Consider the following 19485-nt stretch of genomic DNA (forward strand, 5'->3'; position numbering starts at 1 on the left):
TGTAGAACCAGACCCAGAGGAGACCCAGAGACTTCCTGCAGAACAGACCCAGAGGAGACCCAGAGACTTCCTGCAGAACCAGACCCAGATTAGACTTCCTGCAGAACCAGACCCAGAGGAGACTTCCTGCTGAACCAGACCCAGATTAGACTTCCTGTAGAAACCGGACTCAGAGGAGACTTCCCTGGCAGATCCTCGGAGGGCACCGGGTCCCTGGTGTTGCTGGTCCAGGTCATTCATTAGACGGTATTGAAGGAACACAGAAGCATGACAACGTTCCACTTCGGAATCATTTATTTCCATAAAAATAGCGGTCTGTGGTGGGATTTCTCTGTGGAAAGCGTGGGGAGCTGGAACGGCGTCCTCCGGCAGCTCCATGGTCATTCTCAGAGCATGCTGGGAAATATCGGCCTGCAGCAGCTGCACTGATTTCACAGTGCACACGTTATTTAAAGACACGGCCCAGACGTCGCCCCTCATACACCACGTCAGGCGGCGTGCTCCGACAGGATCAGATCAGGATCAGCTGGATGGTCGTCTCACCTGCAGCAGACAAGAGGAGCAGCTTTTCATCTGGAACCCTTACTGCTGGCGACTGATCCTTCACTGTCCCGGCTGCTCTGATGCTTCTCTAACTGCCATAACTGCACATCCATACATCCCATAATATCTGAACAGTCCTGAGGGAAACCAGGCAGCAGCCGGCAGCAGACCCAAACCCCAGGGTTCTCGGTTCTCGGTTCTCATTCAGAAGTCAGTGAGAGGACGCTGTGCCGTGATTGGCTGTGGCGCCCGCCGGCTTGACCTTCCAGCTCATCCTGGGGTTCTCCAGCTTCTTCTCCAGCAGCGAGTCAATCAGCTTCCTCAGTGTTTGAAGATCACTCCGATCCGCACAGGAGCCTGCAGGATCAGCAGCGTCAGGCCGGAACGTTCCTCCACAGCGGGTTCAGAGCAAACCCTCTCTGGAGGCACCGAGTTCATACTCTGTGGAGTCACTGCCATTAATTACTGTAACAGAGGGTTTTCCTGTTGAGTGGATGAGGCCAAGTGGAGGCTGTAAGTTCAGCGTGCGTGTGTGTGTGTGTGTGTGTGTGTGTGTGTGTGTGTGGTGTGTATCTCCACTTACACACTCATAAATAAAACCCTTATGCAGACGACACAGCTCCGTACCGCTGCTGCCCCCTGCCTGTGGGACCTGTCCTCCGCCTCCTGCGGTCCTTCCAGAACGTAGCGCCGCTGGCTCCGTGGTGCGTTCACTGACCTGGAAGTGGATCCAGCCTGCTCCAGAGTGATGAGCCGCTCCCGTGCTGGATGTCGATGCGCCTCCGAACAGCAGCATGGGGAAGGGAGAGATGAGGGTGGTGTCCCGCAGGTAGATCCTACCGTACTTCACCTGCACAGGGCAGCCATGAGCAGGGCAGAGGCACACACTCACCTGCTAATCAGTCACACACACACACACACACACACACACACCACACACACACACACCACACAACACACACACACACACACACACACACACACACACACACACACACCCACCTTCTCCGGTACAGCAGCCAGCCGTGTGTCTGCAGGGTTGCGGTTCACCGAGGAGGGGTGGACCTGCGCCCGGCCTGCGGCGTCTCCGCCGTGCACCGCCACCCGCTCTCCAGCACGTCCACCGAGGGCTGTGCACAGCACCCGGGCCACGCTTTCGTACAGCCCCGCCGTCAGCACGGCGTTCAGCACCGACACCTGCGGCCTGGACATGCGGCGGCGCCGCCCGCTTGCTGCTGCTGCTGCTTGGGGCGGGACCAGAACCCCGCCTCCTCCATCATCTTCATCAGCCTCCTTCTTCACGTCCTGAGATGAGCAGCGGGGACCGGGAGGACGGTTGAGCACATGACCGTTCGCCAAACCGTGGCGCTGCAGCTCAGCAGCTTCAGTATTCATGTCATGAAGGGTCCAGTTCCTGGTTCTGACCCAGTGACGGCAGAGACCCCGCTGGAGAGCGGTGCAGAACACCTCCTCCCTGACACCGGGGAAACGTTACCTCCATGGTGAGGAGAGCCGTTCGATTCAGGAAGTGCTTCCTGCAGTAGGACATTTCTGTTCTCAGCCCCTCGGCCTGAGCGTTCCTCCACCTGCAGACACAGAGGACAGAGACAGTGAGGGAGGACAGCAGTCTGGACGCTCAGGGAGAGGGTGAAGACTCTTCCATCTGTGAAGCTTCAGTCAGAGCCACTCCAGGACCAGCTTCTACTGAAGCTGCTGCAGGTTCAGACTGCTGGAGGACCAACACTGGAGGACTTCTGTCTGTCCTGGCAGAACAGGAGACAGTCTCTGAGTCTGGTTCTGCAGGAAGTCTCCCTCTGTGTCTGGTTCAGCAGGAAGTCTCCTCTGGGTCTGGTTCAGCAGGAAGTCTCCTCTGGGTCTGGTTCTGCAGGAAGTCTCCTCTGGGTCTGGTTCTGCAGGAAGTCTCCTCTGGGTCTGGTTCTGCAGGAAGTCTCCTCTGGGTCTGGTCTGCAGGAAGTCTCTCCTCTGGGTCTGGTTCTGCAGGTTTCGTCTCGGCTCTTCTTGTCCTCTCATGGGAACCGTCAGGTGTTTCTCTGGATGTTCTACTTGGAGCCACAGAAATCAAACTGAACAGATGAAAGTTGTTCCTTCATCTGATGCGTCGTGGTCCATCAGGACTTCCTGAACGGTCACAGCAGGGTAACTGTACTGCAGCCTCCACCGATCCCAGACCCCCCTCCCCTCCCCCCTCCCCCTCGTACCCGAGGTAAGCGTTGTACAGGTGAGGTGGTCGGAGTTGGCTACGGCCAGCGCGGCCTTGCCAGGTTGCCTCCTCCTTCCGGTTCATGGGCGTGGAGAACGGGGACTTCTCGGCGATGGCGGCGGCGAGTTGGTGGCCTGGAACAGAGGAGAGGGAGTCAGCCCCGCCGGCGAGGAGGCGGCGTGAGGCGGTGGGCCGGCGGGACGTACCACGGGCTCCATGCAGCCCAGGATGGCGCCGTAGATCAGCATCTTCCCGATCTTGACGTTGACGGGCAGGCCGGCCAGGTGTGGCCCAGCGGCGTGAGGGCGGTGCCGTCGGGCCGGCAGGCGCCGATCCTCCGCAGCAGGCTGACGGCGTTGCTGACGGACTGCGGCTGCGGGGGCGTCCGGCGCCCGGCTCAGGAAGTCCTCCGGGAGCCGTACTGGCATTCTACCACAGGACACACACCGCCAGCGCCGTCACACACCTGGAGTCCAGCTGCTCAGAAAAATCTGCGTTTCCTTTAAAACTGTTAGAACTTTCTTGTAGTTTGTCCCAATCGGAGCCTCTGCAGGCTGGTTCTGGTCCATGAGCCTTATGTTTGACACCCTGATGTTAGCGATACAAGATCAACAGCCAAAAACCTGTTGTGTTACTGCTTCCTCTTTCCCTGTGTTTACATGGGACTTTTTATTCCTCTATAAATCTGAATAAAGCCCAGTTCTGCTCTGAAATCACCATGGAAACGCCTGAAAACTTGGTTTAGAATTAACTTTAAATCCCAACAGACCAGCGGGTTTATTCTCCTTCGGAAGCAGAATCATCTGCTAATGAGGCCACTTCATTCTGGTCGTTCTGCTCTGTCGTGATGACGCAATATACCAGATGGCGGCCCGCTGTCCGCGGTTCGACTCGTATGGAGACGATTTATTTAACAGCAGTTTTAGAAGAATTGGATTTAATGAAACGAGCGGATCGACGGACACTTAACAATGAGGACTTCATCAAAGCTGCAGCATCAAAGTTAATCCAGAAAGAAAGACGAGAAAAACGCTGTTTACTTCCTGGAGACATCAGAACGTCACGGGCGCCCCGTCCAATCAGAACGTCACAGACCCTGGCGTGAGAGAGGAGTCAATCCTTCACTTTTCCCATGTAAACACCGAGATCAGGAATATAATTCTGAATTATTTAATTCAGAATAACCAAGTCTGAATTGAAAACACCCTGGAACCACACTCTGTGTGACTAAAAGCACCACCTTGTGGTAGAAACCTGCACTGCGAGTGAGAGAAGAGTTGCATTTTGTTGGATTTTCTGGCAGAGCCTGTCCTGATTCCATTGCTTTTTAAAGGGATACTGACTTTGATGAACAGCAGTATTCTACATTCACTGTTTTCACGAGTAACTTTGTGAATCTTCAGGCTCAGACCCTTCATCAGAGTCCTCCTCGTCTGGCCGCTGCTCTGTTCCTCCTCAAACGGGGACGTTTCCCTCTCTTTACCTGTGTTTGCACTGAAAGAGTGTTGAAGGGAGTGTGAGTCTCCTACCATGATGTGAAGACACAGCTCCTCCAGCGGGACCCGGAGGATCTCCGGCACCGAGTAGTCCATGAAGGCCTCGAACCTGAGCCACAGCAAACAGCCTCAAACCACCAGAAGGCTCTGTGTGTGTGGTGTGTGTGTGTGTGTGTTGTGTGTGGTGTGTGTGTGTGTGTGTGTGTGTGTGTGTGTGTGTGTGTGTATGTGTGTGTGTGTGTGTGTGTGTTGTGTGTGTGTGTGTGTGTGTGTGTGTGTCCTGGTACCTGTATTTGGGGTACAGTCTGAAGCAGAAGCCGTTTCGCACCCGTCCTGCCCTCCCCTGCCTCTGGAGGGCGCTGGCTTTGGACACAAACGTCTCCACCAGGGAGCTCATCTGGCTGCTCTCATGGTACCTGAGGAACAGAGGGACCCGTCAGCTGCTCTGGCTCTGCTCTGGTTCTGCTCTGGAGCTGCTCTGGTCCTGCTCTGGTCCTGCTCTGGCTCTGCTCTGGTCCTGCTCTGGCTCTGCTCTGGCTCTGCTCTGGTCCTGCTCTGGCTCTGCTCTGGCTCTGCTCTGGCTCTGCTCTGGCTCTGCTCTGGTTCTGCTCTGGTCCTGCTCTGGTCCTGCTCTGGCTCTGCTCTGGCTCTGCTCTGGTCCTGCTCTGGTTCTGCTCTGGAGCTGCTCTGGTCCTGCTCTGGTTCTGCTCTGGAGCTGCTCTGGTCCTGCTCTGGTTCTGCTCTGGAGCTGCTCTGGAGCTGCTCTGGTTCTGCTCTGGTTCTGCTCTGGTTCTGCTCTGGTCCTGCTCTGGTCCTGCTCTGGTCCTGCTCTGGAGCTGCTCTGGTTCTGCTCTGGTTCTGCTCTGGTCCTGCTCTGGCTCTGCTCTGGAGCTGCTCTGGAGCTGCTCTGGTTCTGCTCTGGTTCTGCTCTGGCTCTGCTCTGGTCCTGCTCTGGTTCTGCTCTGGAGCTGCTCTGGTCCTGCTCTGGTTCTGCTCTGGTTCTGCTCTGGTCCTGCTCTGGTCCTGCTATGGTTCTGCTCTGGTCCTGCTCTGGGTCTGCTCTGGAGCTGCTCTGGTTCTGCTCTGGTCCTGCTCTGGTTCTGCTCTGGTTCTGCTCTGGTTCTGCTCTGGTCCTGCTCTGGTTCTGCTCTGGAGCTGCTCTGGTTCTGCTCTGGTCCTGCTCTGGCTCTGCTCTGGAGCTGCTCTGGTTCTGCTCTGGTTCTGCTCTGGTCCTGCTCTGGTCCTGCTCTGGTTCTGCTCTGGAGCTGCTCTGGTTCTGCTCTGGTTCTGCTCTGGTCCTGCTCTGGTCCTGCTCTGGTTCTGCTCTGGTTCTGCTCTGGAGCTGCTCTGGTTCTGCTCTGGTCCTGCTCTGGTCCTGCTCTGGTCCTGCTCTGGTTCTGCTCTGGAGCTGCTCTGGTCCTGCTCTGGTCCTGCTCTGGCTCTGCTCTGGAGCTGCTCTGGTTCTGCTCTGGTCCTGCTCTGGTCCTGCTCTGGTTCTGCTCTGGAGCTGCTCTGGTTCTGCTCTGGTTCTGCTCTGGTTCTGCTCTGGTTCTGCTCTGGAGCTGCTCTGGTTCTGCTCTGGAGCTGCTCTGGAGCTGCTCTGGTTCTGCTCTGGTTCTGCTCTGGTTCTGCTCTGGAGCTGCTCTGGAGCTGCTCTGGAGCTGCTCTGGTTCTGCTCTGGCTCTGCTCTGGTTCTGCTCTGGAGCTGCTCTGGCTCTGCTCTGGTCCTGCTCTGGTTCTGCTCTGGTTCTGCTCTGGTCCTGCTCTGGTCCTGCTCTGGCTCTGCTCTGGTCCTGCTCTGGCTCTGCTCTGGTTCTGCTCTGGTCCTGCTCTGGAGCTGCTCTGGTTCTGCTCTGGTTCTGCTCTGGTTCTGCTCTGGTTCTGCTCTGGTCCTGCTCTGGTCCTGCTCTGGTTCTGCTCTGGTTCTGCTCTGGTCCTGCTCTGGTCCTGCTCTGGTCCTGCTCTGGTCCTGCTCTGGTCCTGCTCTGGTCCTGCTCTGGTCCTGCTCTGGTTCTGCTCTGGAGCTGCTCTGGAGCTGCTCTGGTTCTGCTCTGGTTCTGCTCTGGTTCTGCTCTGGTCCTGCTCTGGAGCTGCTCTGGTTCTGCTCTGGTCCTGCTCTGGTCCTGCTCTGGTCCTGCTCTGGTTCTGCTCTGGAGCTGCTCTGGTCCTGCTCTGGTCCTGCTCTGGCTCTGCTCTGGTCCTGCTCTGGTCCTGCTCTGGTTCTGCTCTGGAGCTGCTCTGGTTCTGCTCTGGTCCTGCTCTGGTTCTGCTCTGGTTCTGCTCTGGTTCTGCTCTTGAGCTCCTCTGGAGCTGCTCTGGTTCTGCTCTGGTTCTGCTCTGGTTCTGCTCTGGAGCTGCTCTGGCTCTGCTCTGGAGCTGCTCTGGTCCTGCTCTGGTTCTGCTCTGGTTCTGCTCTGGTTCTGCTCTGGAGCTGCTCTGGTTCTGCTCTGGCTCTGCTCTGGAGCTGCTCTGGAGCTGCTCTGGTTCTGCTCTGGTTCTGCTCTGGTTCTGCTCTGGTTCTGCTCTGGTTCTGCTCTGGAGCTGCTCTGGTTCTGCTCTGGCTCTGCTCTGGAGCTGCTCTGGAGCTGCTCTGGTCCTGCTCTGGTTCTGCTCTGGTTCTGCTCTGGTTCTGCTCTGGAGCTGCTCTGGTCCTGCTCTGGTCCTGCTCTGGCTCTGCTCTGGTCCTGCTCTGGCTCTGCTCTGGTTCTGCTCTGGGGCTGCTCTGGTTCTGCTCTGGTTCTGCTCTGGTCCTGCTCTGGGTCTGCTCTGGTCCTGCTCTGGTTCTGCTCTGGTCCTGCTCTGGTTCTGCTCTGGTTCTGCTCTGGTTCTGCTCTGGTCCTGCTCTGGTTCTGCTCTGGTTCTGCTCTGGTCCTGCTCTGGTCCTGCTCTGGCTCTGCTCTGGTCCTGCTCTGGCTCTGCTCTGGTCCTGCTCTGGCTCTGCTCTGGTTCTGCTCTGGGTCTGCTCTGGTCCTGCTCTGGTTCTGCTCTGGTTCTGCTCTGGTCCTGCTCTGGTCCTGCTCTGGTTCTGCTCTGGTCCTGCTCTGGTCCTGCTCTGGTCCTGCTCTGGTTCTGCTCTGGTCCTGCTCTGGTCCTGCTCTGGTCCTGCTCTGGTTCTGCTCTGGTTCTGCTCTGGCTCTGTTCTGGTCCTGCTCTGGAGCTGCTCTGGTTCTGCTCTGGTTCTGCTCTGGTTCTGCTCTGGCTCTGCTCTGGCTCTGTTCTGGTTCTGCTCTGGAGCTGCTCTGGTTCTGCTCTGGTTCTGCTCTGGCTCTGTTCTGGTTCTGCTCTGGAGCTGCTCTGGAGCTGCTCTGGTTCTGCTCTGGTTCTGCTCTGGTTCTGCTCTGGCTCTGTTCTGGTTCTGCTCTGGCTCTGTTCTGGTTCTGCTCTGGGTCTGCTCTGGTCCTGCTCTGGGTCTGCTCTGGAGCTGCTCTGGTTCTGCTCTGGTTCTGCTCTGGTTCTGCTCTGGTTCTGCTCTGGTCCTGCTCTGGTTCTGCTCTGGTCCTGCTCTGGTTCTGCTCTGGTTCTGCTCTGGCTCTGTTCTGGTTCTGCTCTGGAGCTGCTCTGGAGCTGCTCTGGTTCTGCTCTGGCTCTGTTCTGGTTCTGCTCTGGAGCTGCTCTGGTTCTGCTCTGGTTCTGCTCTGGCTCTGTTCTGGTTCTGCTCTGGAGCTGCTCTGGAGCTGCTCTGGTTCTGCTCTGGTTCTGCTCTGGTTCTGCTCTGGTCCTGCTCTGGTTCTGCTCTGGTCCTGCTCTGGTTCTGCTCTGGTTCTGCTCTGGTCCTGCTCTGGTTCTGCTCTGGTTCTGCTCTGGTCCTGCTCTGGTTCTGCTCTGGAGCTGCTCTGGCTCTGCTCTGGTTCTGCTCTGGTCCTGCTCTGGTTCTGCTCTGGTTCTGCTCTGGTTCTGCTCTGGTCCTGCTCTGGTTCTGCTCTGGGTCTGCTCATGGTCGGAGACAGAGCAGCCAGTCCCGCTGGGCTCAGGCCTCTGTGGACCACTAGGTGGCAGTGTTGAGTCCCATCAGATGATTATCATATTTGGCTTGAACACAATGATTTAAGTTTCTAAAACCAGTTTTACTGTAACTGTTGCATTCTGGGTATTTTTCATTTCGCAGCATGGCTCTGAGGCTAATGCTAGTTAGCGAGCATTCCTGGCAGCGTCTCAGCTCGGCTCAGGTCCTGTGGGTCGTGTTAAACTGTCTGCTTTAAAGAAGAACCGTCACCAGAACTCACTTGTTCTCCTTGGTCTTCCCGGTGTCGATGACGAACACCACGTCGGGAATCGTCACGCCCGTCTCGGCGATGTTGGTGGACAAAACGATCTGAAAGGAAGAGAACCAGGTGAAGCGCTGCAGACGGACTCCCGGGCGCCATCAGTGTTTACCTTCCTGACTCCAGCAGGGGGCACTGTGAAGGCGGCGGCCTGGTCCCTGGAGGACAGGGTGGAGTGCAGAGCCAGGATCCGGAACCTGTTCTTGTCCCTGAACCTCTGGTCCGAGGTCAGCAGGTCGTACAGCTGCTGGATGTGAGCCAGGCCGGGCAGGAAGACCAGAACCGCTCCGTCCACGGCCGAGAACTGCGGCGCTTTGTCTGCCGGAGACAGGAAGAGTGTCAGCGCCGCCCGGGACAGACCCGGCCTCGAGCCCCCCCGGCAGTACCCAGGTAGGCCAGCAGGTCCACCAGCAGCTCCATGTTGATCTTGTTGGGGTTCATGTACTGCAGGACCTGCCGGGTGCGGCTGCTGAAGTGGTCCAGGTCCGGACCCAGGTCCCAGCCGGAGGACGGGTCCTTCACTATCAACTCCTGTGAAGAAGACACACGTTAACCCCGGTCCTGGTCCTGGTCCTGGTCCTGGTCCGGCCCGGCCCGGTCCTGGTCTCAGCAGGCACACCACCACCATGACCCTTCAGTCCAGACCCTTCTCTGCAGCTGTTGCATCCTGGGTGTTTTTCTCCAGGCTAATGCTAGCTAGCTAGCGCTCATCGCTGGTTTCTCAGCTCGGTCTCGTGTTGTGTTGTGCTGAAGAAAACTGTTAAAACGATCAGTGTTTTCTTCTCGGTGCCTCTGTGGTTTGTTGGGCCGGACTGGACCCTCCCGAGGGCCGATTGTGGCCCACGGGCCTCATGTTGGTCACCTGGTGCTGCAGAGTCTTCCCTCCTTTCTGCGTGACGGAGACGCTGACTTCCTCCTCCTCCTCCAGGATCTTCTGGCAGTACTCCGAGTCCTTCTCCAGGACGTACCCCGTCTCCTCCACGATGTCCTCCAGATGGAAGACCTGCAGAGAGGACATGTCCCCGCGGCGTGAGGCGGCGGCGGCAGCGGCGGCCCTCACGGCGGCGGCGGCGGCATACCTCCACGGGGAAGGTCCTGCCCGGGATGCTGATGACGGGGCAGCGGTTGAAGTAGGAGGAGAACTTGTGGCAGTCCACGGTGGCGCTCATGAGGACGAGCCGCAAGTCGGACCGCCGCCTCACCACGTCCTTCAGGATGGTGAGCAGGAAGTCGGACTGGACGCTGCGCTCGTGGACCTGAGCACATGGTGTGTGTGTGTGTTACAAATTCCCTGTCAGTTCTGTTATTTTGTGACTGATGTTTGTTATTTTTAGTCGGGCATCCCGTTCAGACAGCTATGGGGTCCTAGTCAGACGTGGACGGAGCTAATCTCCGGCGCTACGGCCGATCGTTTACAGAGAATGCGTTCGTGAAGATAGTGAGTAGATGTGTTCTTGAAGCATGTTAGCATTCATGTGAGGTCAGGCTGGGCGGTATGACGGTGTAACACCGTGTGACGGTGTAACACCGTGTGACGGTGTAAAAGTGTGTACCGGTTGAAATGTTGCCACACCGTTTGTACCGGAGAGAGAGCAGACGTCTGCAGCTCTCTGAGTCGGTGGACAGTCGTCTGCACTCGCTAACAGGACAGCCGGAGGTCGGAGCGCAATTGTTTGGGTGCGTTTGTGCATTTTCACAGCGTGTCCCGACGTGGTGCGGGGTGTGTTCGCTGCGTTTCATTGGTCAGGTCAGCTCAGGGCGCGCTCGCCAACAACACCAGCGTCTCCAGGAGAGGTGGAGCCATCATGGCGGACGCAGAGACGAGCGGCTCCAGGAGTGACGCTAAAAACTCAGCTAACCGGAGCAACCGTGGTGGATGAGTGCTTCCAGCATCCGCCTTCAACGCAGAATTCGCAAGAGTGTGTGTGCTTTAGAAAGTGGAGCTTTTCCCTGTTTCCACGGAAACGGAGTGTTTTCAGACAGTGTGGGTGTGTTCGGTGCTCAGGTGGTGTGAGTGTGCCGTACCTCGTCCACCACGATGTGTGTGAGCGCGGAGAGGTGTGTGTCGTGCTGCAGCCTCCGCAGCAGGACCCCGGTGGTGCAGTACAGCAGGCGGGTCCAGTCCCCGGACCGGTTCTCCATCCGGATCTGGTATCCGCACAGCGACGTCTGCAAACAGCGGCGTTAGCGTCTGGCGCCGCGGACCTCGGCACCCGGGGCGGCGGAGCGGCTTCACCTTTGACCCCGGGCCGTCCGGGCAGCCCAGCTCCTGGCTGACCCTGGAGGCCAGGCTCATGGCGGAGATGCGGCGCGGCTGCGTGACCATGATGTTGCAGCGCTGCGGCGTCTCGCCGCCGCCCAGCAGCTCCTCCAGCAGGAACTGCGGGATCTGGGTGCTCTTCCCGCTGCCCGTCTCGCCGGCCACCACCACCACCGGGTGGCGCTGCAGGGCCTCCAGGACCCGCAGGCGGTGCTGGAAGACCGGCAGCTGCTCCCGCTCCGCCTGGACAGAGGACAGGGTTGACTCTGGTCCCGCACGCCGCGCCGGGGGCGTTCGGGTTCTCCACCTTCAGCTGGCAGGCGAGCGGAGACGTCCTCAGCCGGACCAGCAGCTCCCGGGCCGCCTGCAGCGCCGCCGCTCCGTCCCTCCCGCCGGTCCTCTCACTCCCGTCCTCCTGCCCCCCCTCGGACACGTCCAGGCCGGCCAGGCTCTCCCAGGACTCCTCGGGCTCCAGGTCCTCGTCCCCGCGCCGTCCCGTCCCTCCCCCGAAGTCCTCCGCCGGCCCCCAGTTCTGGTTCTGGTTCTGGTTCTGGTTCTGCTGCTGCTTGAGTCGGGCCAGCAGGCGGGAGATGAACTGGTCTCGGGGTTTGTTGGCGGCGGAGCGGCTCTCCTCCTGCCGCTGCTGCTCGCCGTCCCGCCACTCCAGCCACACCTCCCGGTAGGGGGGGCGGCAGCAGCTGGTGCACCGACTGCAGGGGGGGGGGGGGGAGTGAAGGAGGGTGGATGAATCCCAAGAACCCGCTGATGTGTCCTCATACAAACAGAAACCCGCTTCCTTTACCTCCTGCCTGCAGTCCGCAAAGAAACCCTTGGTAACACTTTCCTTGAAGTCCTCCTGTGTACCACATCTCAGCAACACTGTACAGCTACAGTCATAAACACTCATAAATGATCACAATGCTTTATAATGTCAGGACCTAACCCCAACCCTAACCCTATGCTGTACAGTGGGTTATAAAGCATTATGGTCATTTATGAGTGTTTACAGTGCTGGCCAAAAGTATTGAGGCCCCTGCAGTTCTGTCAGATAATGCTCAATTTCAGCCAGAAAATGACTGCAATTACAAATGCTTTGTTATTAAAATGTTCATTTCTTTTTGTTCTTCAATAGAAACCACTAAACAAATTGCCAAATGCCAAATTTGATATAATTCCACACCAAACATAAAAAAGGGGTGTACACAAGTATTGGCACCCTTTGACAAATCATGTGATGCGTCTCTAAATCGTGTAACTAACAGCAGCTGTTACCGACCCGTGGAACATCACAGCTGCAGCCAGTTCAAATGGATTAAAGTGGACTCAGCCTCTGTCCTGCGTCCAGGTGTGTCCCACACTGAGCAGGAGAACAGAAAGAAGACCAAAGAACTGTCTGAGGACTGGAGAGGCAGAATTGTGGAGAAGCATGGGCCATCTCCAGGCTCCAGTCCACCTCCACAGACCTGGATGTTCCTGTGTCTGCAGTGCGCAGCGGCATCAAGAAGTTTAACGCCCATGGCACTGCGGCTAACCTCCCTAGATGTGGACGAAAAAGGAAAATTGACGAAAGATTTCAACGAAAGATTGTGTGGATGCTGGATAAAGAACCTCGACTAACATCCAAACAAGTTCAAGGTGTCCTGCAGTCCGAGGTACAACAGTGTCAACCGGACTATCCGTCGGCGCCTGAATGAAGGGACTTCATGGTAGGACACCCAGGAAGACCCACTTCTGACCCAGAGACAGAACAAAGCCAGGCTGGAGTTAAACTGACCCGAGAAAGCCAGCAGCGTTTTGGAAGAATGTTCTCTGGTCAGATGAGACGAAACTAGAGCTTTTTGGGAAAAGGCATCGACAAAGAGTTTACAGGAAAGCAAAGGAGGCCTTCGAAGAACAGAAGACGGTCCCTGCAGTCCAACATGGCGGAGGCTCCCTGATGTTCTGGGGTTGCTTTGCTGCCTCCGGCGCTGGACTGCTGGACCGTGTGCATGGCATGATGAAGTCTGAAGACGAATGTAGGGCCCAGCGTGAGACAGCTGGGGCTCCCTCAGAGGTCATGGGTCTCCGGCAGGACAACGACCCAAAACACTTCTAAAAGCACTGGAAAAAGGTGTGTGAGAAAGCACTGGAGGCTTCTGAAGTGGCCAGCAATGAGTCCACACCTGAATCCCAGAGAACACCTGTGGAGAGATCTCAAAATGGCAGTTTGGAGAAGGCACCCTTCAGATCTCGGGGACCTGGAGCAGTTTGCCAAAGAAGAATGGTCTAAAATTCCAGCAGAGCATTGTGAGAAACTGATTGATGGTTACCAGAAGCAGCTAGAGGTTGTGCCACCAAGTATTAGGCTGAGGGTGCCAAAACTTTTGTCCGGCCCATTTTTGGAGTTTTGTGTAAAATTGATAATTGATTTGACTTTTTTCATTCTCTTTTGTGCTTTTTCATTGCAAGCAAAATAAATGAAGATATTAATACCAAAGCATTCGTGATTGCAATCATTTTCTGGGAGACATTGAGCATTATCTGTCAGAACTGCACGGGTGTCAATACTTTTGGCCAGCACTGCATAACTACTTATAATGTGTTATACCGGGTGCTTCAAATAAAGTGTTACCAAAACCTTTTATTAGAGCAAGATCTGAGCCGCTTCTGATTCCAGAAAACTGTTTCGACTCCCTGCTTCCTCCTCCTGCTGCTCAGCCGTCCACTGAGCTGACTCCCGACATGTCTGCCTCCGTTTCCACTGAAAAGGTGGCTGCTATCAGAACCAGTTCTCTGAGCCGGACCAGTCCAGTCAGCTCAAACCCACTATGAGGACCAGGTCTCCAGACTTCTTCTGAGCTCAAAACCTACAACATGTCCTGCAGCATCTTGCAGATCATCTGGTCCATAATCAAACCTGCAGTCACACATCATCACTTCCTCCCTGGAAACCGCCATTTTTCCTGCTACTTTTAAACAAGCCCACGTCCCCCACTGCTCAGAAAGCCTCATCTGGACCCAGCCCAGGATGAAGACTCCAGGCCAGTCTCACTTCTACCATTCCTGTCGAAAATACTGGAGGCTCAGTATTTAACCAAGTCTCTGAACGCCTGTGGAACAACAACCTGCTGGACCCTTTTCAGTCAGGCTTCAGATGAGACAGCTCTCCTCTCAGTCCCAGAACCTCTGGACTGTCCTCGGTCCTCCTGCTGCTGGACTTGTCTGCTGAACCATCAGATCCTCCTCTCCTCACTCTCTGACCTCGGCCTCTCAGGTTCTGTCCTGTTGTGGTTCAGGTTCTACCTCACAGGCAGATCCTTCAGAGAGTCATGGCGAGGGGAGGAGTCCAGGTCACATGGCCTATCAACAGGGGTCCCTCAGGGGTCGGTGCTTGGCCCCTTACTCTTCTCTCTGTACACCACCTCACTTGGTGCAGTGATTCACTCCCATGGCTTCTCCTACCACTGTATGCTGACGACACTCAGCTCTTCCTCTCTTTCCTCCTGACGACACTCAGCTCTTCCTCTCTTTCCTTCTGACGACACTCAGCTCTTCCTCTCTTTCCTCCTGACGACACTCAGCTCTTCCTCTCTTTCCTTCTGACGACACGACAGTCTCAGCTGATCAGCAGGTCTGGCTGATATCTCCACCTGGATGAAGGAACGCCACCTTCAGCTACATCTGTCTCAGACTGAACTCATGGTCTGTCCAGCTGTCCATCTGTCCTCAGATCAGTGTCCACCTTCACGCCAGCCGACTTGTGCCACAAACTCAGCATGATGGATGACCTGCTGACCTTTAAGGTTCACGTGGCCTCAGGTTCTCGGTCTTGTCGTTATGCCCTCTACAACATCAGGAAGATCAGACCCTTCCTGACCCAACAGGCCCACAGCTTCTGGTTCAGGCTCTGGTGATGTCTCTCTTCTGGCGGGTCTCCCTGCAGGTCCAGTCAAACCTCTACAGAGGACCCAGAATGCAGCAGCAGGTCTGGTCTTCACCCAGCCCACAGAGCTCAGGTCCTCCTCTGTTCCTCTCCTTCACTGGCTTCCAGCTGCAGCCAGGATCAATTCAAAACTCTCCTCCTGGGTTAAAAAACACTTACAAGAACGGCTCCGGCCGACCTGGACTCCCTGATCCAGGTCTGCTCTCTACCTGGAGCTTCCAGCCCAGCTCGGCTCTGAACCTCCAGCGCACTTGAAGCAATTTTTGCAGTTTTTGCACCTACTAAATTTTTTTCCTTAAAGGTTGGCGATTTGAATGAGATCCATTTTTTTTTAAATACTGGTTAAAATGATCTTTATGACCCAATGGGAAGCAATTCATAGTGTGTTCTTAAAGTAGTTTGGAAAATATCCGCTATCTACAGCAGGAGTAAAACGGGAAAAACAGCAACCAATCGTCTTGACGGGACACCTTTTTTTAAACCAATCAAATCCCTTCGCCGTTCGACCTGCCCCCTGCGCGTACATGTCAGTGGCGTGCACTGACCCTGGTTCAGTGTGCGTAGAAGGACGGAGCGTCGTTGCAGAATGGCGGGGAAGAATGTTTGGGGCTTTACTTACCGGTGAGTGCGCCATAACTTGTCGTAGTGCAAATAAGGAAAAACGAAAAAACGAAGCGCTGAGGACAGGTTACGCCAGGAACGCACTGGACGCGGAAGCGCCGCGCGCACTGCGCGTGCTGTGAACGTCTCCGCGTCTCCGCTCCCAACGGGAGCTCCTCCAATGGGGTGGGAGCTGGGCGGAGCCTTGGGGAGATGCTACATTCGTGCTACATGCTAGTTTTCCAAGATCGCCAACCCTAGCTTTAAGTCTGAATCATTGTTTGTGTTGTACACTGCTTTGGACAAAAGCGTCTGCTAAATGAAATACATAAATAAATAAATGAAATGAATGCAGGAGGGTGAGCCACACAGGCACACGCTCCGGTACCAACTCCGGAAGGCGCTTTGGAACCGACTTTGAGAAAATTGGTTTCCAAATAACGGTCAAAGTGTTCTGAACATCCCTCAACCACCAGCCGGTCGCTAAAGAACCAGCCAGCCGACAAAGAACCGGCACGTTGGGTGAGGGTGTGCTCTGCTGGTGGATCTTCAGCAGGTGATGCCTGGAACCATGTCTCCAGTCTCTAACGTTCCACCGAAATCCACCGCAAAATGAACAGAATGTTCCAGAGCAACAGACTGTATTGGTAACAACTGCAGCGTCATGGATGGATCTTTACACCAGTAAGGATCCGTCCTCTACGTGTGTGTGTGTGTGTGTGTGTGTGTGTGTGTGTGTGTGTGTGTGTGTGTGTGTGTGTGTGTGTGTGTGTGTGTGTGTTCACCTGTCCTTTCACCAGGGTGTAGAGCGCCAGCGTGGCCGCCAGGTGCTGAGCCTGCATGCTGTCCTCGGTCAGGATGGTGGGACACACCTCCAGGACGTCGTCCGTCCTCTGGACCCGCACCCTGCCGCACGCAGACCCCCGTCCATCACTCCATGGCCCCGCTCCCGCCCCGATCCCCCCCGGGCCCAGACCGGTAGACAGAACACACCTGCACCTCCAGTACCGGCCGGCCGCCACCTTGTGGAACGCCGGCGCCGGACTCTTCGGCAGGTTCTTGCGGACCCAGTCAATGAGGAACTGCTTGGGGGACTTCCCCGTCCAGCTGCGAGCCGTGTAGTCCAGGTTCCGGACGTCCTTCGGCTCGTTCTTCCTCACAGCTGAAACCAAAACAACCGCAGTTAAAACCAGGAAGGATCCGTCCAGTGGAGGTGAAGACAGGGTACGGGTCAGGCTGGACCTTTCTCCGCTGGAGGAGCCTTCTCCGCCCGCTCGAACAGCTGGAAGCCCAGATCCTCCCGGTCCTCGCTGGGGGGGGGCACCTTGCTCTCCCTCTGAGCCACGTCCACCACTCTGATGGCGGGGTTGAAGACGGGGTGGAGCTCCAGCTGCTTCATCTCTGCCAGCAGGAAACACACGGCTAGCACACACACACACACACACACACACGCACACACACACGCACACACACGCACACACACGCACACACACGCACACACACCTTGCTGGAGGATGCGGATGCGGTCCTGAGCCGTCCTCTGGCTCGCCCGATCGCTCTTGGCCTTGGCGGCGGCCGCCATGTCTCTGGCGTCGTACAGCTGAGCGGTGAGGAGCAGGTAGCGGTCGTTCTGCAGGGCGGGACGCAAAACACACCTTTCAAGGAAAACTGCACCATCACACACACACACACACACACAGGGAGAACATGCAAACTCCCCAGCCAGTGTTTGAGCCTGTGACCTTGTGGCTGTGAGGGAGAGCTACCCTCCAGGATTATGCAGACGTCGGAGTGTGTCTTTCCTGCTGTCGGCGTTTCAGTGTTCAGACACACTGACCCACACAGGAAGTGTGTGTCTGAAGAACAGGAGTCAGCAGGTTTCCCTGTCGGTGTGTTTTCTGGGATGAGGTGTGTGTGAACTCGCTCCCCGGCCTGTTGAGCTGAACTTACTGGATCGAACTTCTCGTCCAGTTCGGGATTGTGGGTGTTCTTCCTCCCGCCCCCCTCCTCCTCCTCCTCCTCCTCGTCTTCGTCGCTGCTCTGCTCGGCGTACCTCAGGATCCAGTCCTTCACGCTGGCGGCGTCGTCCTGGAGGACGCCACACGGCGGCGGTCAGCCCAGCGGCAGGGAGCCACGCCCCCCTCGGTCCGGAACTCACCCTGGTGCTGCTGCGGGGCGGGGGGGTCTGAGCGGGAGGCGCGGGAGGCGCGGGAGCAGCAGGAGCAGCAGGCTGGAACCTGGGCCTGGTCTTCTGACTCTCCTCCTGCAGCTGCTGGCTGAAGCCGTCCGGCAGCTCGTCTGAACACAGCAGCACCAGGATGACGGCTCGGAGGGGGTTTCCTCTGCCACAGCTGAGTCCTGTGTGTGTGTGTGTGTGTGTGTGTGTGTGTGTGTGTGTGTCACCGTCGGGCAGGTTGAGGCAGAGCCAGTCCAGGGCGGAGTGCAGGTCTCCGCCGTGCAGCACGCTGCTCCTCATGGCGTCCTCGATGTGCTCCCGTCGGAAGCCGAACTTCTCCAGGGCGGAGTACAGGTCCTGCGGCGCCGGGCGGAGGAGCAGATGACGGGCGGAACGCAGGGCCGACGGCGGCGGGAGGCGGCGGGGTTCTTACCAGCAGCTTCTTGTTGGTCAGCCTGCCGGACACGGGGCCCCGGTCGCCGTTCTGCTGCCGGAACTCGTTGATCAGCCGGACGATCTTCTTCTCCAGCTCGGCCTGGATTCCCACCTGCGGTGTGAGGGAGTCACATGACTTTCGGCACTTCCTGTTCGTCAGCAGAAACGTCCCGCCGCCCTGACTCTTACTTTAAGGATGGACTTGTCCGAGGCGCCGCCGGGGTCCACCTGGGCGGCGCCGGCCAGGCTGTAGGTCTTTGGAGCTGCAGGAGGACGAAGCAGAGGAGCTCTTCATCATTCCTGACACACACAGCTCACCTCAGTTCACAGCTATCAACTGGTTCTCAGGCAGAAATACAGATTTCAGGTTCAGAAATGTTCTTTTTACTCCAGAATAACTCAGTTAGCGAGGACAGTATTATTTATCAAGTCAGAAGAAAACAAGATATGTTAGCCATGTGCATAATAACAGCTCATTAACATTTACATTAACTCATCCATTAACATGCATAAAAACAAACGGACACAATGTGAGTGTGCAGAATAAGCATAGCCGTTCTACTGCAGAGTGTATTCATTCAAAGACAATATGGAAAAGCCATTTGTGCTCGCCCCTCCTGCTCTGAGCCTCCAGGAGGAAACAGCTCCTTACAGCTGATCAATAATCACAGCCTCTGTCATTCAGAACCTGCAGCAGGAACACACTGAGCTGGTGTGCAGGATACATGTAGGATGAGTAGAGGCCAGTGCTGGTCTGAGGTCTGATTCCCACTGCGGCTCCCTGAGCATGACCTTTGACCCACCACATCCTTTAAGTAGAGTTAATGTATGATCAATGAACTGTGATTAGTGAGACACACATATATATCCTTAAACAGTGCCTATTAAGACAGAATTATCTGTAAACCTTCTCAAAACCACTGATTTGAGTTTTTTGGAAAACACGAGTCAACATTTTGATTTCAAAGCTGTAAAAAGTAAAATATGGGAGTCATTCTGTGATAAAACCTTCATGACTGTTTATTAAGTATTGATAATGGTTTGTGGATGACACATAAAGAACATTATGATAAAATCGGTCCTTGATGTGAGATATTTGCAATCTGCACTTTGACACACGTTACTCAGAGAAGAGGCTGCAGAATGTTTTCCAGCATCTTTCCCCTGAAGAGGCCCGCCGCCCGCCGCCGGCAGCCCTGCTGTCTGAGTGACTCCAGGCTCCGCGGGGTGTATCTGCCGTGCTGTCACCTTTAGATCGGCTCTCTTTTCCCGGTTTGGCTGCCTTGCTGCCGCCCGGTTGTTTCTTCGGCTCCTCGGCCACGCCGCTCCCCGCCGCAGCGGCTCCCGTCCGGCCAGCGTGCGCCGCCGCCGGAGGAGCCGCCGGAGGAGCCGCCGGTCCCGCAGACTTCTTCTTCTTTCCCCCCATGAATCCAGGCCGACACCGACCTCTGGAACCGGCCTCGGCGAGGAGAACTCACCGGACTGCCGCTGGATGAGGAGAAGCGAATCGCCGCCGTCTTTTTGGACCGCACGGCTTCCGTAGCGGAAGTATCACCGGAACACGCAGCCT

At 56.4% G+C, this 19485-nt stretch overlaps 1 protein-coding gene across 1 annotated transcript; it reads right to left on the reverse strand.

The window, feature by feature from the left end:
• Nucleotides 1-313: 313 nt before the first annotated feature.
• dhx29 (DEAH (Asp-Glu-Ala-His) box polypeptide 29) lies at nucleotides 314-19444 on the reverse strand. The gene is given in 28 exon segments (XM_030084311.1): nucleotides 314-543; nucleotides 806-900; nucleotides 1262-1393; nucleotides 1546-1848; nucleotides 2039-2129; nucleotides 2763-2898; nucleotides 2971-3193; nucleotides 4294-4369; nucleotides 4548-4676; nucleotides 8484-8572; nucleotides 8635-8840; nucleotides 8909-9053; nucleotides 9385-9525; nucleotides 9602-9778; nucleotides 10548-10691; nucleotides 10759-11025; nucleotides 11090-11470; nucleotides 11472-11492; nucleotides 16090-16210; nucleotides 16298-16471; nucleotides 16543-16705; nucleotides 16808-16934; nucleotides 17255-17392; nucleotides 17463-17602; nucleotides 17708-17837; nucleotides 17914-18027; nucleotides 18105-18178; nucleotides 19164-19444. Coding segments are annotated over 27 exon segments (4056 nt in total). The 5' UTR covers nucleotides 19342-19444; the 3' UTR covers nucleotides 314-543; nucleotides 806-864.
• Between the last annotated feature and the right edge of the window lie 41 nt (nucleotides 19445-19485).

The sequence above is a fragment of the Salarias fasciatus genome (assembly GCF_902148845.1).
Source record: "Salarias fasciatus chromosome 7 unlocalized genomic scaffold, fSalaFa1.1 super_scaffold_4, whole genome shotgun sequence".
NCBI classification, from domain to species: domain Eukaryota; kingdom Metazoa; phylum Chordata; class Actinopteri; order Blenniiformes; family Blenniidae; genus Salarias; species Salarias fasciatus.